This window comes from Chinchilla lanigera, unplaced genomic scaffold, assembly GCF_000276665.1.
Source record: "Chinchilla lanigera isolate Chin_1 unplaced genomic scaffold, ChiLan1.0 scaffold00172, whole genome shotgun sequence".
Taxonomy (NCBI): domain Eukaryota; kingdom Metazoa; phylum Chordata; class Mammalia; order Rodentia; family Chinchillidae; genus Chinchilla; species Chinchilla lanigera.
The window spans coordinates 830,604-855,756 of NW_004955573.1; the positions used below are offsets into that span (position 1 = coordinate 830,604).

General features: G+C 42.8%; 1 protein-coding gene across 4 annotated transcripts in view; it reads right to left on the minus strand.

Moving 5' to 3' along the window:
* Nucleotides 1–293: 293 nt before the first annotated feature.
* Nucleotides 294–25,153, minus strand: part of Zkscan1 (zinc finger with KRAB and SCAN domains 1) — a 38,961-nt gene continuing 14,101 nt past the window's right edge. For 2 of the 4 annotated variants that reach the window (XM_013509462.1, XM_013509461.1), the window contains one exon: nt 17,710–24,672. In XM_013509462.1, coding sequence (XP_013364916.1) covers nt 23,777–24,672 — 896 coding nt within the window. In that variant the 3' untranslated portion in view covers nt 17,710–23,776. Of the gene's footprint in view, nt 1,525–4,164; nt 4,349–4,659; nt 5,151–9,770; nt 9,894–11,389; nt 11,514–17,709; nt 24,673–25,153 lie in introns of those variants that run through there. The other 2 variants (XM_013509463.1, XM_013509464.1) reach the window with 2 other exon arrangements.

Genomic DNA, 25,153 nt, shown 5'->3' on the forward strand with positions numbered 1-25,153 from the left:
AAGCTGCTCCGGAAGTCACTTTTCATAGACTTTTAACAGACAGGAAAAACACACAAGGCTGACAAAATGATCCTCGCTGTAGAAAAAAAAAAGCTCATTATGTAGGGAGGGAAAATACAGACCAATATGAGCTACCTGACACATTACAACTTCCTCACTCACACACAGTATTCCCAAGCATCAAAATCTTACCTACCTATATGTTCTAAAAGCTGAAGAAGTAGGAATAGTTTTATCTCAGTGTTCAGTAAGCAACACGCCGTGTATCAAAATATCAGTCCCGAGGCATTACATATTTTTAAATCTGTTTTGAATTTTATTAAATTCTATTCAGTATGGCTCAATTCTTTACAAATTACAATTCTAGAATACAACAGCTAAACAAACTTTTATACTGGATACACATCAATTTAACTACGCAGAAGGCAATGCTGGCATGGTTCACAGGGTCCTGCAGTGGAGGAAGGGGACTTGCCTTGGGAGGTGGCCAGGGCAGAGCCCACTACTGCTCTCTGCGGACCTCCTGTGTACCCTAGCCCTGTGAAGCGCTCTCCATGGGTGACCTTTGATGCGACTGGAACAAAATCTATTAGCGTTATTGCATTACAGGACTTCTCCCTAACGTTCACATTCTAATGTTTACAAAAAACAAAACCAAACAGCCAAGGGGCATATGTGACAATTACAGCACTTCTCCCTCTCCAGTATGCACTCTCTGATGTTTGGAAAGATTCGACTTGCTACAGAAGGTTTTTCCACAATGATTACACCAATAGGGCTTTTCCCCAGTATGGATTCGATGGTGTTTATTAAAATTTGAGCTGTGGTTGAAGGCCTTCCCACATTCCTTACATTTATAGGGCTTCTCTCCAGTGTGGAGGCGCTGATGTGAACTGAGACCTGCATGCTGACTAAAGCTCTTCCCACACTCATTACACTGATAGGGCTTCTCCCCAGTGTGGATGCGGTAGTGTCGAATGAGGCTACCTTTGCCACTGAAAGCCTTTCCACAATCTTTACATTGGTATGGCGCCTCTTCTGTGTGCATTTTCTGATGTTTAAGGAGGTCTGAGCTGTGCCCAAAGGCTTTCCCACACTTACAATCATAGGGCCTATCCACCAAGTGGGTTCTGTAATGCAGGGTAAGGTTGGAGCTATGGCTGAAAGCCTTCCCACACTTGGTGCATACATAAGGTTTCTCCCCAGTGTGTATTCGCCGGTGTTTGGTAAGATTTGAGCTATTACTAAAGGCTTTTCCACACTCAGCACATATATAACGTCTCTCTCCTGCGGTGGGTTTAGAAGCAACTGATTCTGCCCTTTTCTTGGAACCTGTTTCTTGAAGAGTAGTTTTTACTCCTCTTTGCTTTTCAACATTTACCCACTGCCTCTCTGACCTGGCCTCACACTTATTGGCAATAATCACAGGAATGATATCTCTCTCAAATCCATCGGCGCCAGACTCTTCTTTAGAGCTGTTCTGTTCATCTGCTGATTCCTCATTTTGGGGATTGGATTTATAATCTGAAACAAGAAGCAGAGTAAGCCCACAACCATTGTTTCTTGGTCTGAGGAGGAAACTGTTACAGGAGAAACAGGATCAGCACATGAGACCGATGAATTCTGAAGGGTGACTAAATACAGCTCTATGAGAGGTCACATCAGAGCCAAACAAGTAAATCATTAAATCTAGTTACACTGCACTTTCTGAGCCCCTCACCAGAAACTATTGCAGTATGCTGACTACATGGCCTTTTCTGCCAAGAGCTCTATAGATGCCACGCAAAAAACAAGCATATCTGGACAGGAGCAAACGAGACCGATGGTGGTCAGGCAGAAGCAAACAAGGCCAAAGTTGACTAAGGAAAACCTCAATAATAATTAAGGGAAAGGAGGCTGTGTGGCAAACCTGCATAACCTATATTCCCACAGAACTGAAAACAAATGCTATCAAGGACTGTCAGTCCCTTTGTGATCAGTCCGGCACCAGATGCTTACAAACTTGAATGAAAGCACTTGACTGCCACAGAAGTTTAATTCTTATCATTTAGATTTTGTTGGTTATATATTTTTTAAAGGATTAAACCCAGGGGCGCTGGGGATTTAGCTCAGCGGCACAGTGCCTGCCTGGCAAGCCTGAGGTCGTGAGTTCGATTCCCAGTACCGGAAAAAACCAAAAACAAACAAACAAACAAAAAAAGAACAAAAAGAAAAAAAAAAACGAACGAACAAAAAAAAAAGGATTAAACCCGGAGTTGAGCTACATCCCCAGCCCTTTTAAAATTTTGAGACATTGTGTTATTAAGTGGGGAAGTTGCCCAGGCAGGGTTCCAATTTGGGATCCTCCCACCTCAGCCTCTCAGAACACTGGGATTACAGGTGTGAACCCCAGGCCTGCTGTCTTATCACTCTTAGTTATAAAGTGATTGCTGAAGGTTGTTTTTTTTTTTTTTTTGGCCTTTTTAAGACAGGCTCTCACTATGCAGTTCAGGCTGGCCTTGAGCTCACTTTGTAGCTCAGGCTGGTCTCAAATTCAAAAGAATCCTCCTGCCTCAGCTTCCTTAGTGCTGGGATTACAGGCATGCATCCCCACGCCTGGCTGATTGTTGAAATCTAAAGGAACAAGTTCACCCTTTTAAAAACCTCTTAGTAGGCAGTCACAATTTCTAAAAGTCCTTCTCAATACACGCATGGAAATCACTCTGAAAAGCAGAAGACTTCATCCCTCCAGAGTTAAGGAAGCGTCAGTCAGCAAGGTGCTTTCTCTACCAGCCCTGTCTCTTTCCCAGGACTGTCACTCCTGTTTCCCTCCACCTGATCACCTCTCTCCTTTCTCTGCCAGTAGCTGCTTCAAGCCCCACGGTCTACACACTGGGTGCCCTTGAGCAGAGCTGCAGCACCTAAAATCCTCTCCACTCTCCATGATGAGCAACTACTTGCTTACACACGGGGACATCTAATTTCTGCACAGACAAGAACCACAAGTGGGGCTGGGGATTTAGCTCAGCGGCAAAGCGCCTGCCTGGCAAGCGCAAGGTCGTGAGTTCGGTTCCCGGAGAAAAACCAAAAAAAAAAAAAGAACCACAAGTGTGGGAAGAAGAACTTGTAACAGTTTACAATTAAAAATTAGTCTACCCAGACATCAGCTGAGAAAGAATCTATCAGAAACCATTTATTTCACTGTTTTCCCACCTGCACTGCTACAGTTCACAAGTTTATTTGCTCTTACTGTAATTACCATTCTTCCTGTGGGTTACTTGTCTTCTATCTTGGTTCCTTTTAAGACATTCCATAAAATTTTTGGTTCTGCAGCTTTTTGATATCTAGATTCTTTTTTTTTTTGGGGGGGGGGGGACAGGGTCTATGTACCCCAGGCTGGCCTTGACCTCATGGTGATCCTCCTGCCTCAGCCTCCAATATACTGGGATAAGAATCCGATTTTTAACAAGGCTCAAAGTCTTATTTCCAAGATTGAATTTCACATGTCCAGGAGATAGTGAACACCAAAAGAAGAAGGCTACTGAAGGCCACTGTCTGTGCTCATGAATGCCTATCATGTGCATGAATGCTGCTCTACACCATTTACACATTCAGCCTGTCTTACTCTGTGCCCCAGGAAGCCAACCTCAGTGATACACTGCCTTGGTTTTCCTATCCTCTGGCTGCCCACTGGTTTGCTCCGGTAATGAGCAGAAGATGTGTGGGCAGGAGCAATGTAAAACCGGGGTTAGCTATCCCCTCCATCCTCTCCTTTCCTGATGGCAGGGCCCATAACCACAGGCCCTGGTGAGTGAGTCCTCTTTCACTATCAAAGCTAGAGCTCTCGTAACAGTTCCTCTCTGCTGATCCTTGAGGCTCACAAGCAGTGGTACCTTTTCACTTCTGCCTAATGCAGTGCTATCTCTTATTGACTTACCCACCCATCCACACCTCTGCAGATAGTCCCTTTGCTGAACTCAGTTCAATCAACCCCTCCAAGAGTACTCCATGTGCTTTCAAGCTGGGACCCTGCCTGAGGCAGCTGTATCTGGGGGAGCAAAGGGAACCACTTCACCTAGGCCATCTGACCAGGTAAGTTAATCTAGGGGTCACCTCAGACCAGAATTACGGATTATTTTGCTGCTTCAACTGCAGAGGCTGGAGGCACTGAGACATGATCCTCACCTCGACTCTTCCTTGGACGGCGAGTGAAATCCTCTTCCTCACCGGTCTCTTGGATGTACAGGGGCCCCCAGGATTCATACTTGGGACTGCCCTCCAGAGACTGCACGCTGCTCGGGGACTCCTTTGCAGCTCCTGATGATGACATCTCCCACACTTGTTTCTGTTCATTTGGAGGAGTTGAGACCTAGAGATAATAAAAAAAAAGGCTAAGTTTATGCACAGCTCATTTTAAGAACAAGAATGAGAAGAAAATCTCAGGAGAGATATGCAGAACCTCTAGGAAAGAAAGAAAAACATCCATTTTGTTCAAGTCCCAAGGCTAATGGTAATTTAGAGCAGGAAAACAACAATAACAAATAAAACAAATGTAAAGAAACATGGCCTAACTAATTAGAAACTTCCATTCTGCTAATCTTTTTCAACAGACAAACCCTCCGCCCTCAGGGAATGCTGTGTTCCCAATCTCCAGGGATAAAAAAGGCTTCTCCTGCCTACCTGAAGTCCTGGTTCATCCAGTTCCTGCTCCAGATCCTCCAGGAGGGTGACAGCTTCTTCAGCGCTCTCGGGGCAGTGTTCCTGTACCCAGGCCTGGAGCTCGGGGGGCAGGATGGTAAGGAACTGCTCCAGCACCAGCAGCTCCAGGATCTGCTCCTTGGTGTGCAGCTCAGGCCGCAGCCACTCACAGCAGAGCACCCGAAGCTGGCTCAGGGCCTCCCTGGGCCCCGGGGTGTCATGGTACCCAAACTGCCTGAAGCGCTGGCGAAATATCTCCAGGCTAGGGAGGCACTTCCCTTTCTCTTCCTCCTCCTCCACTTTCAAAATCACAGGACCAAGCTGCTGCTGAGGTGGCCTGGGGCCCAGAACTGTAGCCATTCCCACCACCTTGGTCATCACACAGATTCTTAAACAGTCTCTCCAAGGTCAGGTTCTGCGGAGCAGGAGATGGGTTCTTTGGGTTCCTGGCTCTTTAGGACCACACGTTAAACCTAAGGAAATATGGTTGCCATAAAGTTACCAAAACCAAAAACTTTTCGGTTTCTTTGGCCCTTATAGCCATAATTTTAGCAAAGGAAACTGGAAATTTCAATCGCCATAAAACTGCCATATAAAATTTACTGTTCAGGGGCTGGGGATTTAGCTCAGCGGCAAAGCGCCTGCCTGGCAAGCGCAAGGTCGTGAGTTCGGTTCCCGGTACCGGAGAAAAACCAAAAAAAAAAAAAAAAAAAAAAAAACCAAACAAAATTTACTGTTCAAAACCTTACTGAAGTCATCTTAGGAAGCCTTCAATTTTACTGTGTTGTCTCCATTTGGCTAAAAAGCACAATAAGGCATTATTTTAAAATTAACTTTGTTCCAAAGACTGTTTTATGACCTTGTAACTACAGATATCTTTGTTTTTGAGAATTCAACAAGTCATGTATTGGCCAAATACTGTGTATTTGAACTTAAGACATTTAGCGTGAATATTAGATATTTACTAGTCAAGTGACTAGGTTTGCCAGTTACCAAATATCAGGCTAGAATTAACTAGTACATATTTAACAATACTGAAGTACAATTAGCAGTATACTTTTTAGTTTCACTTTTATCTGTTTTTAGAATATGTAGTACTCAGCTTTGTTTTGACTTTTTAGAGACAGGGTCTTTCTATACAGTTCAGGCTGGCTTCAAATTTGTGGCAATCTTCCTGCCTCAGCTTCTTGAGTTTTGGGATTACAGGCATGTACCACTATGCCTGGCTTGTGATGCAAATTCTTAGAGTAGTATTCATTTTGATAAACTATGCAATACTGAGAAGAAATTGAGGGGGAAATTCAAAGTAGATAAAACAAACAAAAAATAAAATATTTTTTTCTTTTAACATTTCAAATCGCCTAAATCTTTGTCAGGTGATACATTAGAATACTGAAACATACATAGCAGTAGTTACGGTACATTAGAATACTGAAACATACACAGCAGTAGTTACCGGCTGGGGATTTAGCTCAGCGGCAAAAGCGCCTGCCTGGCAAGCGCAAGGTCGTGAGTTCGGTTCCCGGTACCGGAGAAAAACATAAAAAAACCCAAACAAACATAACAGTAGTTAGTTCAGTTTTTTTCATTTCATTTGTCACATAGTGAAGTCCATTCATTAAACACTGACTAAACAGCCACCACGTGGGCAGTGCCAAGGCTACAGTGCGAGTAAGAGAGGCCGCATCCCCACATCAGGGAGCTTTCAGGGTTGTGGAGAAATGGAAAATGAATGAGCAAAAAGGCATGAGAATCAGCGTATCATGACTGATACTTGCTAAATACATTCTGGAAGAAAAATACTTAAGTTAACGAAACTCTTATGCTATGACTGGCCTTCCTGAGCATGCTTTCAAATTGTAAGCAGCATCTTTTCCATCACCTTAGTATCCTATGTTGGATTTGGATAATGTAGAGCAGCAAAAATCCAATAAAGTCTCAATAAAGGGAACTACATACCTATCAACATGAATTTATATTGGTGACAATGGTAAAACTATAAAGATCTACAAGTGCAGATGATCTTAATTTAGGGCATTTAAAAACCCAATTAAGCTAATTTTGAACACCTGCCCACCCCCATGGAGCTGGGTCACAAATATACACATAGCACATACATAATGATGGGGAAAGACCGAAACTTAACTGTTCATAGAATTATAGAATTAATTACAGAATTATAGAAAACTTAACTGGGTTATAGAATTACAGATTGGTTTTAAGCTTCATGCTTCTTTGGATTTCTTTCTTTTCTTTTTTTAAAAATTACTATGTCTTTAGTAATCAGATTTTTTTTCTTTTTTTTGAGACTGGGTCTTGGTATGTGGTCCAGGCTTGCCTTGAACTATGTTGCCCAGGCTGGCCTCAAACTCATGATCCTCCTGCCTCATCCCTGAGTGCTATTATTATAGGCATGTACCGTCACACTAGCTAAGAAATCTTCAAAGGGATCATAAGAAGTCTTTTGACAAGCAAAACAGATTTTTTTGCTAACATTTTTTAGAGAAGGCTCATGTTTATGAAGTTAATGCTGAAGTGCTCAGAAATGGAATTACAAACATCAGCAAGCAACTCAAAGCAGGAAGAGGGAAACTATGGCACAGAAAGAAAAACTTACACAAGTATTTCACAAAATGTATCCAAATCAGAACAAAGAAATTTTTGGTCAAATAAGTCTGAGAAACAAGTGGATAGTCAATGCTAAACACGTCTACTTATTTCATTTTATTTCTTAAATTGTAAGACTTGTTAGGGTATTCTGAATGCTATTGCGCCCTCAATGAACAGTTTGGGAAATAGCAGTCAAGATTCTTGGAACATCTGTGAGAAAAAGAATATGGAGTGTCTGTTTCAATGTAGTTAAGTGCATTCTGACCAACCAAGAAAGTTATTTTGAAACAATGGAAGTATTAGGACTGCTTAGGATCTGTAAATAAACAATCTTGACTATGTGCTAGGGAATAACTAAAGGGTACAGTGCTGGAGAGGTTAAAATTCAGGACAGCCAACCTAGAGACTCTGAAGAGATTACTGAAAAGCAGAAAATTTGGGCTGTAAATCAGAATTGATTTTTTTTTTACCTTTTTTTGGGTACCAGGAATCAAACTCAGGACCTTGCAATTGCCAGGCAGGCGCTTGTGCCACTGAGCTGTATCTCTGGCCCAGTAAATCAGAATTGAGAGTAGGGGCTGGGGATTTAGCTCAGCAGCAAAGCGCCTGCCTGGCAAGCACAAGGTCGTGAGTTCGATTCCTGGTACCAGAAGAAAAACCAACCAACCAAAAAAAAAAAAAGTTGAAAGTAAAACAACCTAAAAAAAAACAACATAAGCTGGAAGGACAGCAGGGTCCCTTGTGTACTATGCACATTCAAAGTGAACAGAATGGAGTTTAGGACTCACCTAGTATACAAGTGCAGAATAATCACTTATGCTGGAGGGGAGGCTGAGGCAGAAGAACTCGTTGAGCCCAAGAGTTCAGGCCAGCCTGAGCAACATTTAGGACTGTCTGACCATTTATTCATTCATTCATGTGGCACTGGGGATTGAACCCTGGGCCTCCCCACTGAGCTACATCCCAGTACTTTATTTTTAATTTTGCAATCCCACACTTGATCTTAGCCAAAAGGCCGACAAGTGATGTAATTTTGCAATCCCTAAATTGCCCAGTCTGGGCCTGAACTTGCAATCCTCCTGTCTCAGCCTCCTAAAGTGCTGGTATTAAGATATGCTCCACTAAATCTGGCTAAGACCTTGGCATTAAAAGAAAAAAATTATTATGGCATGAATGAAAGAATGAATGGGACTTAAAAGAACTACAAATATCCTCTGTAGTGAGGTAGAAGATGGCTCTGGGTTTTGAAAGCAGTAATTATTGAGAACACACGAGATCTAGAAACAAGATCAGAGTTTATCCAGTGTCTTTCTGTGTAAGCCCTGGACAAGGCAGACTGTTACTGAACAGGGCAGCCTGACCCGACTCACTCATCCATGACGACAGGTGATTTATTAATTACCACCCTTATTCTACAGGGTGGCCAACTCAAAGCCCAAACTTGTAAGATTATAACTATTTCTTGGTCACAAAGACTTGGTATCGAGAAAATCAATGCACCAGTGAGTTATGTTTGGTATTAGTACGTTAGAAAGAACAGTATATGGCCAAATGAAGCCTGGTCCTGGAACTGAATTCACATCTCAACATGGAGGCTCCATAAACGTAGACTCATTTATTTGCTTTCCTCTTAGTTCAGTGGGACAGATAACTAGAATGCATAGATGTCATTCCCATTTATGATCTCTGCTCTTATAATTTAAAAATCTTTAATAAGGCCCTATGTTAATATTTACTGACCACATTAAACAAGCCCACTGGAAACATGGAAAGAGTCATGGAGCACTATCATTCATCCTTGCTTTCAAAGATCTTCAGAGGCATTTATTTACTTAAATTTGGTTCTTAAGATTTGTCAGTTAAGCAACCCCACTTTTGCATGTACTTCAAAGCTTCTTGGCAAAGGGAAAAATACCCAGGATGGCTACAATAAGCTCTGTTAGGAAAAAAAAAGTTATTCCAAAGTCTAAATTTCATGGCTGCCATAAAACAACCCACCCACCCTCAACAACAAGCCCATGTGAAGCCTACGCCTCTAACAGAGGTGCATTTCTGTTCTGGTGTTTGTACGTGCTACTTAGTTTCATATATTTAGTAAATATTTATTAAAATGGGTTTCTAGATATGGGACCCCAATTTATAAGCTTGCGCTTATTAGAAATCCAATAATTACCAGCTGCTAAGTAGGTCACAAATGCAGAGATTATAAGTTATTGAATTCCTCTCTACTGCAGTGACATCCTGAAGCATCCTAAGAGATGCCAACTGATATTCCAACAGGGTGGATCAGAATCAGTAGCCTCATGCTGGCCTCTGCACTCAGTAACTACTGGACTAAGTTCAGGACTACTAGAAAACTAAGGGAAGGAATAGTGCCATCTAATCTCCTAGAATAAAGGCATATGCATTTGCATGATTACAGTCATGATCTCCCTTAGGTTTCTCCCTTCCATTTCATTCCTCTTCTCATTCTTATGCTTTACCTGCAATCACAGCTACTCGGGAGGCTGAGGTATGAGTGCTTCCAGGGTAGCGTCGGGTGACGTAGTTCACTGGCAGAGCCTTTGCCTGCTACCAAGTGCAATTCCTGTGTTCAATCCCTAGCACTGCAAAATAAATAAAATAAGAATTACAAGTTAAAGCATCAATGAAATGCTTCCACCTATGCAACCAGCAAGATAAGAAAGAAAGAAAGAAAGAAAGAAAGAAAGAAAGAAAGAAAAAGAAACCCGATAATGAACTGTCTTTGACACTTTTCACCTCCCTGAAGAAAGCCAGTCATTTCACATTTGGTTATGCTGAGTTTGTCTAAGGGTTCATTTAGGGATGTTCTCAGGGCCTTGGTTTCTGAATTTTCCTTAATAAAATAAAAGACTTCATTCATATTACCTTCAACTACAGGGAACTACTTTTCTGAAGCTAATGAGATAGTTTTGTGCCCAAAGGACCACCAAGCAGAAGTTCATGGTCCATCACTATCAAGGTCTTTGAGCTAGAAGTGATGGGGCACATCTGTTTGTAATCCCAGAACTCTGGGAGGCTGAGGCAGGAGGATCGTAAGTTTGAGCCCAGCCAGGGCAACTTAACAAGACTGCCTCAAAATAAAAAATAAAGGCTGGGACTGTAGGTTAGTACGAAGGCCTTGCCTTCAATCTCTAATACTAACAACAAAAAAAGGTCTTTGTTTTGTGTCCATAGTGTTTTTCCCCCTTTTCTAACGATTTCCCCAAGTTTACATGCCCCTATTAAGTAAGAAGCGCCCCAAATCTACACGATGAAACACATAGAAAGCAAATTATCACAGGCCCCAACAATTCAACAGCATTTATCACCTAATGCTAGAATATCTTTAATACATCTTACGTGTAAACACCTACGCAGGCAAATTAGGTAATCTTTGAGGTGTAGAATTCTGTTGGACAGTTTTAATTGTTACAAAATCTCCTTTAAAACAAACCAAATTCTGCAACGCTTCAGTGAATTCTGGCAGGGCCCTTGACCAATACTTTTTTCTCCATTGTAGCCTTCCAATACTTGAAAAACAACTTTCTTGCCCCTTAACGCTTCTCCTTTTCACAGATACTTTACCTTTTTAAAAAGATAGGGATTTATTACTGTACCCTTCCCCGTTCCCACCTATCACCTTTCTCTTTAAGGTGGTCCTCTAAAAATGTTTCCAAGCTGGAGCAGATCCGTTATGCGGATGCTTCCTAGTCCGGTCAAAACCCAGGGGGATTACTGTTTCTCTCGGACTGGACACGACCCCAGACCTCCGAGGTTCAGTTTTTCCCAGGAGGTTCCCAACCATTAGCTTTGAGTTGAAACCTAATTTAAGAGCCAGCGAAGAAGGAGAAGGCAGCCCCACTCAGTCTAACAGACGGTTCGGCTCCGGGAGCGCAGAGGAAAGCTTTTCTGAGACGCAAAACAGACAAAAGTTTCATTCGTTAAGCCCTACAGACTAGAAAAGGCTTTCCAGAGAGTCGCCGCCTCCACCAGCTGGGGCTGGGCAAAGATGGGGCGCCTCCTCACAGCCCTCCCAGGGACCAATGGCGGGGTTCCCGGAAACCACAGTTGTTAAACCCCCCTCCTCTCTCCCCAAAACCTTCGGGCCGGGGTTCCCTCTTCCGCCGTCACGGGAACCGGCCACCAACAAGCTCACGGCGAGTCCCACTCGCTGCAGGCGCTGAGAGACCTCGCCGCGCACCCCCGGACGGCGCAATCGGAAGTGCGTCATAGCTCCGCCCATGGGAGGGGCTCTGGAGCCACAGGGGCCCTTCTAGGAATCCGGGAGGCCTTGGAATCTTGGTTTCGGCCCGTACGGGAAAAGCGATCTGGCTGCTGAACCTGAACGGGCGCGGACAACCCCCCTCCCCGTTTAAAACCAAGGACGGCCCTTGGTTTAGCAAGGTCCTAATTAACCAAGGACTGCGAACGTTTCGGCAGTCCCCCATGGCTCCCGATATCCTGTATCGGGGAGTCAAGGGCTGGGCGCGGTGACTTCGCAGATTTCGGAGTCCGGTTCACCTGTGCACCCTCAGGCCCATCACCTCGAGAGAACTTGGTCCATATTAATGACCAGGGAGTCGCACGGTTAGCCACCTGCAGACACGGGTCACGGTGGCATCAATCTCAAGTAGCCATGTGTTTTGGAGGGACCTAAACTTCCTGGGCAGAAAACCTAGGGGCTGCGCTCCCCCTAATGCTGTGGGATATAATAAAGGGAGTCCTCATGCCTTTCCTAGCTGTCGTCCAGCTGCAGGTTGCAGACCAAAGATTCTGTGTTTTCCTTCTCAGTCCTACTCCCTGTGGCTCCAGTGAATTTGCTTTTGTCGTGTGTTGCCAAAGTCAACACATGCTGAGGGACAGGAGGATGCTTGCACACAGAATTCCCTGTCTAAATGCCCCGTAACTATAAAAACGACATCATTTTCCCTTGATATTTTCTAGGGTCATTTTTTAAAAGTGTATTTTCAGAGACAAAAGCAGAGAATATAATGTAATGAACTTCCATGTACCCACCTAGCAGTTGGCCAACAATTGGTTAGTCTCATTTTTAAAATGTCTTCATAGATTTCTCAGTCCCCACTGGATTATTTTGCAGAAAACTTAAGGTATAACTACTGTGCTCCTAGAATTTAAAATTAAACCGAGCCTTTCTACATTGCTCAGAAGTCTAGAACGGGCTGTTGTGGAAGGCATAGGGTGAGTGTTTTAAAGCTAACCGTCATCCATAAATGAGCAAATCCAAATGTGTGAGGCCTGCACACCTTGCTGTTCAGTCTATGAGAACTTAAGGATTCTTTTCCTTATCTTAGGTAGTAGAAGACTAGGAAAGAACAAAGGATAAAGCAGTATTAGTTTTCCAATGTGTGTGAGGTGTTGTCATTTGAAAAGTTTGTCTTGTGGGATCCCAGAAAATAGAATGAAACCAATGAATAGAAACGACGGAGAAGGTCAACAAGGGCAAAAACAGTTTCAAAGTTAAAGTCGCTCAAAAGTGGTATCTTCTGCATCACTTTATGCTATTTGAAGATTGGGGGACCACTGACGATAAGGATGGGAGTTTTGCAAAATGAATGGTTGGCCTAGACAGCCTTCAGTGTTTCCTTCCTGTAGCACACCCCAGACCCCTACTTGCTTTTCCCCTATCTGCCAACGTTTTTATAACTGTTCACCATTGTCATTTCCTCCATATACCTTCTTTGAGTACTTTATCATGGGCCAGGTTCTGTGTTAAACGTTTTGTTATGGTTCCTATTGCTACATAAAAACAACCTAAAAACTTAGTGCCTTAATAGAACAATTGTTCAACACTTTTCACAGCACCTCTTAAAGCTGTGCATTGGCTGGGCTGTTCTGCATCCCATGGGGTCAGCTGAAGAGCTGGGATGACTGCCAGGGAGTGCTGGCCCATAGCCAACCCCGTCAGCTAGGATGCTTCCCTGGGGCCTTGGTTCTCCTTCACATCAGTCTTTCAGCAGGGCTGCCTGGGCTTCTTTGTGTCATGATGGCTGGATTGCCCCAAAGCATCGTTTTAACAGGTGAAGGTGGAACTTGTACATGTTCTAGGGCCCAGCCTTGGAAGTTTCACAGCATATTTTTTGCCGCTTTCAGAAGACTGCAAGTTCAAGTGTAGCCCAGAACCTGAATTTAGCCACTTAGCAAGGCCCTGTCTCAATATGGAAAAAAAGGGGGATGAGCTGAGGATGTAACCCAGTGAGACCTGAACTCATTGAAATGGTTGTCTTTGGGGGCTGGGGATTTAGCTCAGCGGCACAGCACCTGCCTGGCAAGCATAAGGTTGTGAGTTTGATTCCTGGTACCAGAAAAAAACGAAAAACAAAAAACAAAAAGTTGTCTTTGGACTTTTCCACTTTATTTTCTCTCCATATTTCCATTCTCTATTGTCTTGGGAGATTATTTATCTGGCTTGACAAAAGGAGAATTACTGTCTTTTGCAGCAGAAATCTAGAAGGGTAAAAGCTATCGGTGTTTACTGTCATTACTGGCTTCCTCCATCCTTTTCTAGCAAAGTGGTCAGGTTTCCCTCTAAAATGGTTCTTGATTTTCCACATTCTTGCTCATTTTTGCGGCTAGAAGCATGTTTTGCCAGTAGAGGGAGCTCAAGGCTTGATTGCTCATAGAGCATGGGGTGGGGGTGGGGGAAAGCTTTCTGCTCCTTACAAGAGAACACTTCCTTTTCCTTCCCAGATGGAGTTTGCTTGTGCAACACACTGGACAGCTGCAAAGACATTTGCTAAAGAAAATGAAGAGAGTAAAACTGAAGTGGCAAAGGTCGATAACCGCTAAAGAAAAAGAAATATTGCTAAAGCACAGCAAGGAAGACCTTGTTTAAGATCTGATCAGTGTAGGGACCACTGCAATAGGATTTTTGCAGTAGGGGGCAGAGAAATGGAGCCTAACTCCAAAGACAACTCAGCCAAGTTGGAATTTATAGATAAGGGTCAGGGTGTGGGTCAGTGGGTAGAAAATTACTAAGAAGAAATGGGTAAGATTCTGGTTAAATCAACCTTCCATGATTCTTGATAAAGACAGGCCAAGGTGCTCAGATATCACCTGAGGGGTGTTGGAAGGTGAGGAACCAAATCATATTATCAGTGGTGATCCGATACGTAGAGGGAGGGGGGTCTTGCTAAGCTGATTGGAAGGGTTCATTGCTCTAACTGAATTTTACAACAAATGCATAGATGGGCCTAGGAGGAGGTTCAGGGACCAGACTAAAGTCTGGTCAAGTAAAGTGTCTTTGCCCCAACCTTGTACCTTAGAGCCCCAGAGCTGTGTGGCCAATAGGCCTTGGGAGATTTGGATATGCAACTTGTCTGGAAAATGGGCACATTAATCTTGCTTTGAGATTCAATTATAATGTATGTGAGAGTAATCTAGCTTTGTGAACTAGCTTGGTTAAAAAAAAAAAATCTCACAAAATGTAAGAGATTTTTAATGCTGAAAACAGTATTACTTCTAAACTACGTGCAGTGTGTGTGTGTGTGTGTGTGTACATGTTCTGGGGATGGAAGCCAGGGGCTTACATGTGCTAGGTAAGCGCTCTCCCACTTAGCTACACTCTCAAACCAACTTCCTTTTTATTTGTCAGTCTCCTAGGGATAGCTACAGCTCTGTCTATCACAGATCCCTCCTCGGTTTTGCCCTCTTTGGAAAGCACCACCTGCCTTTTGAGTAAGGGAGGGTAAGAAGCCCTGCCAACACCTTGTCTTTCTATAATAGTAGACTGCTAGCTTGTTCACTTTTCTTTGTGAAAGAACCCCGGAAAGGTTTGCATAAGCTCAGGATGGAAGATCAAAAGGGTGTCTGGCTCAGCCCTCCTTCATGCAAACTACCTTCCTTCATAGGACCCCCAAATGGTCCTAGAGATATCTGAATGCCTGAATTGATACATCTCCAGGTGCCTGTGTGCTTAACTATTATGCTGGGATGCTCCATAAACATAATTATGGGGTCACATTAGTGGTGGATGAAAAATGAGGGAATAATTGGGCTTATAAAGGAGGACAAGGGACAATAAAGCAATGGCAAGAACCTCGTTGCTGGAATCAGACTGACCTAGTTTTAAAATCCAGGTCTGTCACTTACTGAGTAAGCTACTTTACTTCCAGGGCCTCCATTTCTGCATCTGTAAAATGGGCCTACAGTCTCTGCAAAGTTAATGTATGGCTTGGAGACAATTCATGGTTGTTATTCATGAATAAAGCAGGAAGAGCGGTGAGCTAAAGAACAGTGTAATGCGAACAACTGACAAGATTTCAAGGAGGTTCAAAGAAAAAAAAGGCAAGAAAAAAATGCTTTCGTCAAGAACACTGGTGACCTGTAACAGTGCCATGCAATTTTGAGGGAGTAAAAGCTGAGTTACAGAGTCTGTAAAAGGGAGATAGGTCAGCAGCCGGGACATGACAACAGTGGTTAGTGGAGGAATTTTGGTGGACCAAAGAAACATTTTCAAATGAAAGCTTTAAAAGTTTGCTTTAAGCTGGGCGTGGTGGTGCACACCTGTAATCCCAGCACTCAGGAGGCTGAGGCAGGAGGATCGCTGTGAGTTCAAGGCCAGCCTGAACTGTATAGCGAGACCCTGTCTCAAAAAGACAAAAAAAAAAAAAAAAGTTTGCCTTTATGCCTTAAAGCCATAGGTTTGTGCTTAGTAGTTGATGAAAAAATGCTCAAGGCTGAGGAGTCTGGAGGCTCTAGAGAGGGAGGCCCTATGTGTGGCAGGCAGCAGGGGAGGCTGGAGTGCACAGACTAGAGGCAGGAATGTCACGACAGCCTGAGGCCTGGGAAAGAATATTGACAGACATCTACTAAGACAAAGAGAGGCAAGGCTATGGCAGGCATGGAATTTGGGGGGGAAGGAGATATCCAGGTTGCCAAGGGGACACTGCACCTAGGAATATGGTGGAGACTTGAATTATCTAGCAGAAGCAAGAGGAAGCAGGAGGGCGGCCTAACACTGTAGGCTCTGTGTATATTTTCCGCTTGCAGCTATCTGGAACAGGCCCAAGAATGGAAGAAGTGGAGGAAACCATCAGGGTTTGCACTAGACAGGACAGAGCATAAGGCTGAAAAGGAAGGGTCTGGGAGGTTAACCTTTACCCTTATGACTCAAGGTCTCTTATATGCAATGTCTAAATGATTTAAAGTCATGCTTACACAATGAAAGCTCCAGAAAGCCTCCTAAATCCCGGGGTTTGTGGAGCTTCCTGGTGAACAATGAAGAGCTGGGAGGATGGCCTACCCAGGCAAGGAATGGAAGCAAGCCCCACGCGTCTCTCCACTGCCACCCCATACCTTGCCTGTAGTACCATTAGTAGGGTGCTAAAAGCATTTTCTCAAGTTCTGTGAGCCAGTCTAGCATGTTGTCAAACCTGAAGAGGGTAGTGGAAACTCCTGATTCACAGCTGCTCACCAGAGGCAGCTTGAAACTTGCAGCTGGCCTCTGAAGTGGGGAGTCTTGTGGGACTGAGCCTCAACCCGTGGGGTCTGTGTTACAGTGGACTTGAGCATTCAGTTGCTATGCTGGTGTGGGGAAAATCCCACACATTTGGTGTCAGAACTGTTGTGAATACAGCGCACAGATACACTTTGGGCCCTGGTGGACCCTGCCTCGCATCCCCGCGGCTCACTGTTCACTCAAGCTGCTGTGGTGAGCAGCAGTGGCCAGTGGCATCCAGCTACTTTTCATGGCTTGTGTGCAGGCCCGGCGTGGCAGTTACTGCTTAGGGGGGCAACCCTTGAATAAAATGCTCCCCACTTCAGTTCCCAGAGCAAACTGAACATTTAATCAAGGGCGGGGACTCAATTGTCTACAAGTGACTAAGTTCAGGATTGCATGTACCTCTGATTTCCTCCGGATCCCTCATTTTCTGTCCTCTGGAATCACTGCCTGAAACAAATCATCAGCCTTTCCTTATTTCAGGTTCTGCTCTCTGGGGAACCTCAGGTAAGGTACTGGAGAAGACGGGCTGAATTCCCCTGAACCAGCACTTGGTTGTGAAGATTAACAGAGGAAAAAAAAATTCTCCACTCCCACACAGGTGCTTTTATTTCATTTTCTTGAAACAAGGCAAAGCGGCAGGAATATTCTAATCTTTAGGGTACCCAAAGAGGAAACCAGGGCATTTTCACTGTGTTCAAGGTAACAGTGAATACATCCATTATTTAAATGAGACAAATACAACTGAATTGTGTGTGAAAATTTTGTGGGTTGCAGCTCGTTAATTTTGAGGTTATATATTTACTTTTTCTCAAAACCTGTGCAATGGGCCGGGATATAGCTCAGCGGCACAGCACCTACCTGGCAAGTGTGAAGTTGAGTTTGATTCCCGGTACCAAAAAAAATCCTAAAACCTGTGCATCTATGTAGCCAAGGATGACAAAAACCAAATACAAATGTTGCCACTTAGAGATGATAATTTATTGTTTTACCATGACCCAGAAGAGAAACAACATAAAGAGAATATTACAATCTCCAAGACTTCCTTCCGCAACTTCACTATTCTCTATCATTTCTCTGTCAGACATCACAGGCTTCCTAAAATGGACCACTGACTATAAATTTTATTGTGCTGCCATCTCTCTTACTATTGAAACCTTAGCTCTTAAGGTTTCACTTTTAGTGAAGGAGTTTCCCCAGCTTTAAAAATAAACACCTTTTGTCTAAGATTCCAAAATTCAGTGTAAGCTTTTCTAGAAATGTACATGAGGGTTTTCAACAAATTCAATTTAGAAATCATTTACTGACCATCTACGAAGCATCTGGACTCTTCAGAGGCTAGTAAAATGAAAACCCGAGTTTTTAACAGCAATAACTTAATTGTGTGGGTATACAAAGACAAGTTTCTTCTTTTGGTCTAATTTACCCTAAAAGAAGCTGGGAACTAACAAAAACAGGACAGGTTGTTTTAGCTAGAAAATGAACAAGACAATGCCTGAGTTAGCTCTCTCTATAGATTTAGGCTTATCATGTTGACCTGGTTGTAATAATCTATACTTAACTAAAAGTTTAATAAAAATACATTATGCTCATCTTAAAATAATTACTGATTTTGTCTGCATAACACAACCCTTATCCCTCCACTCATGTATTTTTTGGACATGATTTTTCTGCATAATCACAATCTGCTTCCTCCCACCCCACCCACCTCATATGTGATCAAGTAACTCCTGCTGCCAGCAGAAGCATCTCTAAGTCTAACATGCTTTGCTAGGGCAGACTAGAAATTTCAAGCAGCAGCTCTACGCTGTTACTTGGTTGAGGTGAGGAGGAAGGCAACGAGCACTAAGCCACCTCACCCTCAAATTTCTCTTCTCCCCACTCCAGGCTCATCGTGCTTCCTCAGGTGACAGGACGGTGTGTGGGGTGTTACAACACCTCCCGCTTCTCCTTCCCTTCGCACCTGAGAGGGGACAACAGGATGCTGACTCAGGGTAACTGCAGCTGCCCCGCCCCCTTCCTGGACCAATCGAATTTAAAACCCAAATCTGAAACTGGAACAAAACCCAAGTTTCAGTACCGCCTCTTTCACTCACTCAGATCTCATTCTGTGTATCTCCAAGCACCAAGCCTCACTGCTTAACGAGTGCTTGCTGAAGGGAGAAATTTTACTTTTAAAGACCAATGAACTTTCCGGTTAATGTTTAACTTGAAGTGAGTCATGATTCATTTACTAAACAGTGGTGTGAGAATCTCCAAGGTTTAAAAAAAAAAAAAAAAGTGTTAAAATGAGAGCAGACCATGGTTTAGAAATCACCTAATGCCCCTTTCTCCTTTCCACTGTTTAGGGTAATAGAGAAAGACAGGAGATTGGTGGTGTCCCCTAGTAAACAGAGTCACACAGTGTGAAACTAAGTGCTCACGTTAAGACGTTCTGTTTATGGGATGTCCAAAGTATTTCTCCAACTTTTGTTTGACCTGCAGAATTGGAGATGGCTTACCTCCTTATAACTTCAAGTTTGTTTTACAAAGCTTTGAAAAGTAAAAGATAATTTAATTTCAGATACAATAAAAAATTAATCTGGATAGCAAAATAAGTAACTGCTTTTAAATGTACAGTAGTATGCTTAGAACGAAACCTAAATCTACATTAGGAAAACTTTTCAAATAATAATGCTATTATATTCTCCAGTAGTAGCTGAAATAAAAATCTACCCTAACCCCTATGAAATGATCTATTTATACCACTTCATTTGCTTTTCTGAGTTTGTATTTCATTTACTCTGTAGACCTTCACTTGGTTTCCATAATGGAAACCTCAGCTCCTTCAAATATTTCTGAGATTGCTCAGAGAGGAATGCACAAAAACAGAGCAAGTATTACTGTTAATGATTACATTTCAATACTGCTATCCCAGTTCACACCATCGGTCTCCCAAGAGGATGGCAGGTGGAACCTGGTGAGTTGGTTTCAGATAAGTAGATCAGCATGTCTATCTGGAACAAAGGTGACCTAGGATTAAAGAAAAAAAATCTTCCACAGCTACGACTCTTCACAAACTCTTTCTCCTAATAAGCATATAAGAGGGAAAGAAAGCAGGAGCAGGGAAGGTATACAGGAGCACAGCCACAAGCCTGCAAGTTTTTCGAGCCTCATCAGACAACTCTCATAGTATCACAGACGTGTCCAGCCCTACACCCTGGGAAACAGCCCACCTTGGTGTTTTCCGAAGTTTTATAGCATGAAGATTAAAATTCAGTGCGGGAGCAGGACTACGGTTTACAGATCTGGTCAGGTTAAGCCGGTCCCACTAGCCATCCCAGGACACTTCCTACTCTCAATTCATGGAGACCCTCCTTCCCGGGCAAGCCCACAGAATCCACGCATTCCTTTGCTCACAATGACCTGGCAGCTCAGAGGTCAGCTTCTAGGGAATGAGAAGAAACTCTCAAGAAGCTCCTGTTTACGGGAGTTGTTCCATTTTAGTGCCCTATTAATGTGTGTGTCTCCACAATTTTATTGATCTCTCAATTCAAGAAGCACCAAACCAATGAAGGTTTGTTTTCTTCTGATTTTTTCCCCTCCTCAGTTCTGTGAAGTAACTTTTTATCTATCACTGTATCACTATGTTCACTATTCACTCCAAAATTTCACTTTTTGGAGTGATGTGCTCTGTCAAATACATTAAAATAAAATGCAAAATCTTGTTTCGGGGGGACTATACAGAATAACGGGTTTTAAAGGTACAAAACACACCAACATTATGGCCATATAAAATATAAAGAAGTACCCAACATTAACAGGTTTGTATGAAGTTGTACATTTTGCTATTTCTTTAGTATTTCCTCACATTGTTTTCTTCTTTGGAGCGAAGACTGAGCTCCCTCTGCAGTGTTTTTGAAATTAACCAATGACTGGAACATACTGAGGGAATTCGTATCTGTCCAAAGCAACGAGTGCTATGCATGAAAGTTTTCTTCACATATAATAATATTAATAAGCTTTATTTACAGTGTAAGCTTTCTGATGCTAAGGGCTGAGATGTGATTAAAGGCTTTGCCATATTTATCACATTCAAGAGGCTCCTTTCTGGAGTAAATTCTCGGATGTCTATAAGATGTGAATAGTCCCACATGTCAAACACATCCATCTCTATACACATTTAGCAGTTTCACTTTTATGCCTTTAGTATTAAGTGCCGTACACACCAACATGTCTCATACATCTATATTCTCAGGTTTAGCCCTGCCTGCCAGGCTGGATTAGAAACAAATACCTTATAGCCTGAAGAATTTTACTTCTCTTCCTGGCAAGGTTAAGGTATTATTTTTAAAGACTCTTCAGAAAGTTCCATTAGGTCAACTCGCATGCTAATGGTTAACTACAGAGTACTTAAACTGTCCCGCCAGTCACAACTTTTGAATGACTATCCTGAGCACTAATTAGGTGTTGCCGGTGTTTCTGACCATGGTCCAATGACACTTCACACCGAGCATCTGATACATCTATGGTTTTAATAACCAGTTGTAGCCTGTTTTCCTCAGAAAACACATCTTCAAATAGCTGCCTCCAGCAGTGCATCTGCTGAAGATCTGAAGCAACCCCAGCAGCTAGCCAGCAAAGTCAGTTAGGTACCCCAATAAAATGGGAACCTAATGCCAGGGCACAAGTCATATATAAATTTCATTTAAAAACAAACCCTAAGATGTCAGCATGTAGTTGCGGCTTTAAAAAAAAGGAAAAAGAAAAAAAACCAATGTGGAACTGACTGAAGTCCTTTCCTTAAGAACAAAGTCAGTGTTTGCATGAGTGCTTGGAGTTATATACTTCACCATGTCTTTTTTAGTGGGCAAAGAGCTTCTCAAAAGCAGCGGCAATTTTGTAAGCAACCGTCACCATGCCTCATTCTTTCAGGAAAATTCTTAAAGCATTTCTACCTCCATATCACCACAGAAAGTGAATGAGGTATACTCTTCTGGAGTATCTCTTCTGTTTTTCTTAAATTGAATGGATAGAAGTACTCTGGTAGCTGACTAACCTGCTATGTGGCTTTCCCAGGAAGAAACTGAAGAAAATGCTATAGGGGAAGTTGTGGTTGGTCCAAGCAATGAAGCCAAAAAATGACTGGTGTTTAGAATTTTAGTTTGGTCTGCAGCTGCGGCCTTATGCATCCCTTCCTCATTTGTTCAGCCATATCATCTCCTGAACTTTAACTGTTGGTCAGAACGACTGATGAACGACGGTTTTAGTTGTTTCTTTAGAGAAAAGTCTCAAACTGTATGTGGGGTTTTCCCATTACATGGTGATTACACTGTCAGTGTTCAGGTTTGCTTTACACTTTAGGTTTTTGCAGGGCTGACCATTGCCATTTGAATGCTCTCATGAACACAGCCATCTCCACCCCAAGCTCTTGATACCTAGAGAACCTGCAACACTCAGTTGTCTCCCGTACGTGTGACACAGTCTTCATCAACTTCTGTGAAGCCATCTGTATCCTCCTGCACAGATGATGGGAGAGACTGGAGTTCCATAACCTCACCTTGGTCTTGAGCAACGAGAAACAGAAGTACACTGTGCACTGTTACTGTGATACAATCAACCACATTAGTACGCTGGTGAACTTAGAGCAACCACACACCTGCAGTAATTGCCAGCTAATGATGACAAGTGCTTTTGCATCTCTGGAAAGTATGTTCCATTTTCCTTTTTCTGAAAAGCAATAAAAAAATCACCTCTTCTGAACTATATCACCGGTACTTCAGTTACAAATGATTCAGGAAGTGTCCCCATCATCATACTGTCCAGCAGCTGACTGGAGTGAGTTCTGGTTAGTACCACTGCCATGGAGAAATGTCAAAAAACAACTTTAAGTCAGTGTTCATACCTTCATTAAGATGCTAAGAATAGTCACTTGACATTTTGTTGTTTACTCCTGAACCATGTTTAGAAAAATCTACACAAGTTCTTTTTGTTTATATTTAAGACACAAATACCATCAAACCCCAGAGGTTTTAGTATACCTCCTCTTACTGGCTCTGAAGGTCCTCTTTGAGAGATGGGCCAGGCTACTGTACTTCAGGAACTTGTGATTCACAAGGCTTTCTCATAAATATTAAAGTTCCATTAGAAGTCAGTCATAAGGAGTGCCTCTTACGTGCTCAGCACTATGTGCAGTGCTGTGCTATAGAACATAAAACTACATCTCTTGACAACAGAAACATCTTTTTTTTGGGGGGGGTGATAAAATCTCATAGACAAAACAATGGAAGATTAAAAGACAGTATATCATCAAGTGCTAACTTGTGAAGAAATGCCTTTAGGAGTGCTAGAGTGCTTCAGGAACTTCAAGAAGGGGGAGAAGTGTTTGACTCATTGCTATTTCAGTAGAACTGATCTCAGTGATGAGGATAGAGCCATCTACATTTGTTGAAGTCCTTTGGAACTGTAGACTGGTGCACATACCCTCTCTTTCAGGAAGAGATAGAAATCTTTGGTTTGAGATTGGTCAGTACAGTCCTAGATTTCTATTGCTTTGGTAGGCTACCAGTGATCAGATACACATCACTTATGGGGTATATAACTAGCTGGAGCAGCACGTCCCTCTTTTTAAAGAAACAAACAAGATGTTGGCCAAGCAGGACTTGTTTGCAGCAAGTGGCTTCTTAATCTCAAAGGTCATGTTCACAGAGCAATCTGCATCTTTCAAGTATGTGCTATGGTTACTGTGAGTCCAACAGTGCCTTAAAGGTATCCTCATTATGGAAAAGTCTGATATTTTACTATGTGTGTGCTTTCACCGTGTGTGGAATATCATGTGGATTATTTGTATGACCAGTTTTTCCCTGCGGGGGCTGTGTGGAAGAATTACATGCCCAAAGGTAGAACACTGCCAATGTAATTCTAAGGATGCTTGAGTGTGATTTTTAAAAATCTACTGAAGCCTTTTCTTTTCCCCTCAGTGGGCACATATCTCTGAAATAATTTTAGGAATGAAAGGGGGTAATGGTTTGACGACAAATTCCTGTTTTACACACAACCTTTTAGGAATGCTCCAAATGCATCCAGGGAGGCTGGGCTGTACTCTGAGGCTCGCTCTCTGGCATGGATTCTGTGATGCAGTGTAAGGGTTGAGCTCCGGGTGAAGGCCTTGCCACACTTAGTGCATTTGTAAGGTTTTTCTCGAGTGTGAATTCTCCGATGCAAAATAAGGTATGAGTTTCGGTTGAAAGCTTTTCCACATTCGCTACATTCATAGGGTTTCTCCCCTGTGTGTATTCTCTGATGCTTAGTGAGGTCTGAGCTCTGGCTGAAGGCCTTCCCGCATTCATTACATTCATAGGGCTTCTCTCCAGAGTGGATGCGCTGGTGCAGAATGAGATTTGAGCTGTGACTGAAGGCTTTCCCACATTCATTACATTCATGAGGTTTCTCCCCTGTGTGGATTCGCTGATGCAGGACAAGGTTCGAGTTGAGACTGAAGGCTTTCCCACACTCACTACATTCATAGGGCTTTTCTCCAGTGTGGATTATCTTATGGCGGATAAGGCTTGAGCTTCTTGTGAAGCATTTACCACATTCATCACATCTATGAGACTTTGCTCCTGTTGGAACCTCTTCAGGGGTATTATTAAAGTTTGAACTCAGACTGAAGCTTCTTCCCAACCCTTTGCCCTTCTCCCTTGGAGCTCTCTCTCCTGTGGTGGTTTTTTTCTCCTTGGCTGCAGCTGGCCCTGACTCTTTCTTGTCTTTTCCAGTTTTCTCTTCAGGGTTTCTCTGTTGCTTTTCTACTACTCTGCCTGGCTGTTCACGTTTCTCTCCCAAATCCTTCTGGAATCTTCCTGCTGTCTCCCCCCGGGATGCCGAGTCCTCTTTGTCTTCCGCCTTTGAGGTCGACTCCTTGTTCTCACTCCTGTTTTCACAACCTGACATAATAGAAAATACAAATAGCATCTTTTCCTTTTGCAAATCTGGGTTAATCAAGTGACATTATTTTCCAGGACATTCTGTATGCTTGCAAAATAACTTCATAGTATTAACTGAAGATAAAAGAGGAGTACAACAAAGGAAAAACTGAGAAAACAGGGAACAGACTTGGAAAATGAGAGGGCAGGCAGAGAGTAGAAAAGAGAAAGTAACAACAAAGGGTGTATGGAGAGAGAATATGAATAATCAGGCATGGTGGGAAGTCAGAGGAGGGAAGAGACCAGTCAAGGAAGGGATTTAATTAAAGGATGTCAGAAGTCATAATTCCATTATTTGATCACCAATAAGTAATTTAAAGGCTTACATATGTTCTTTTTTCAGCAAGTATTTGTAAGCTTTTAAAAGAGAACAGGAGAACAGACAGGTCCTTGCTAGAAAATAGTGGTATTAGAAAAACAGGAATACAGTTTCAGAAAGAAA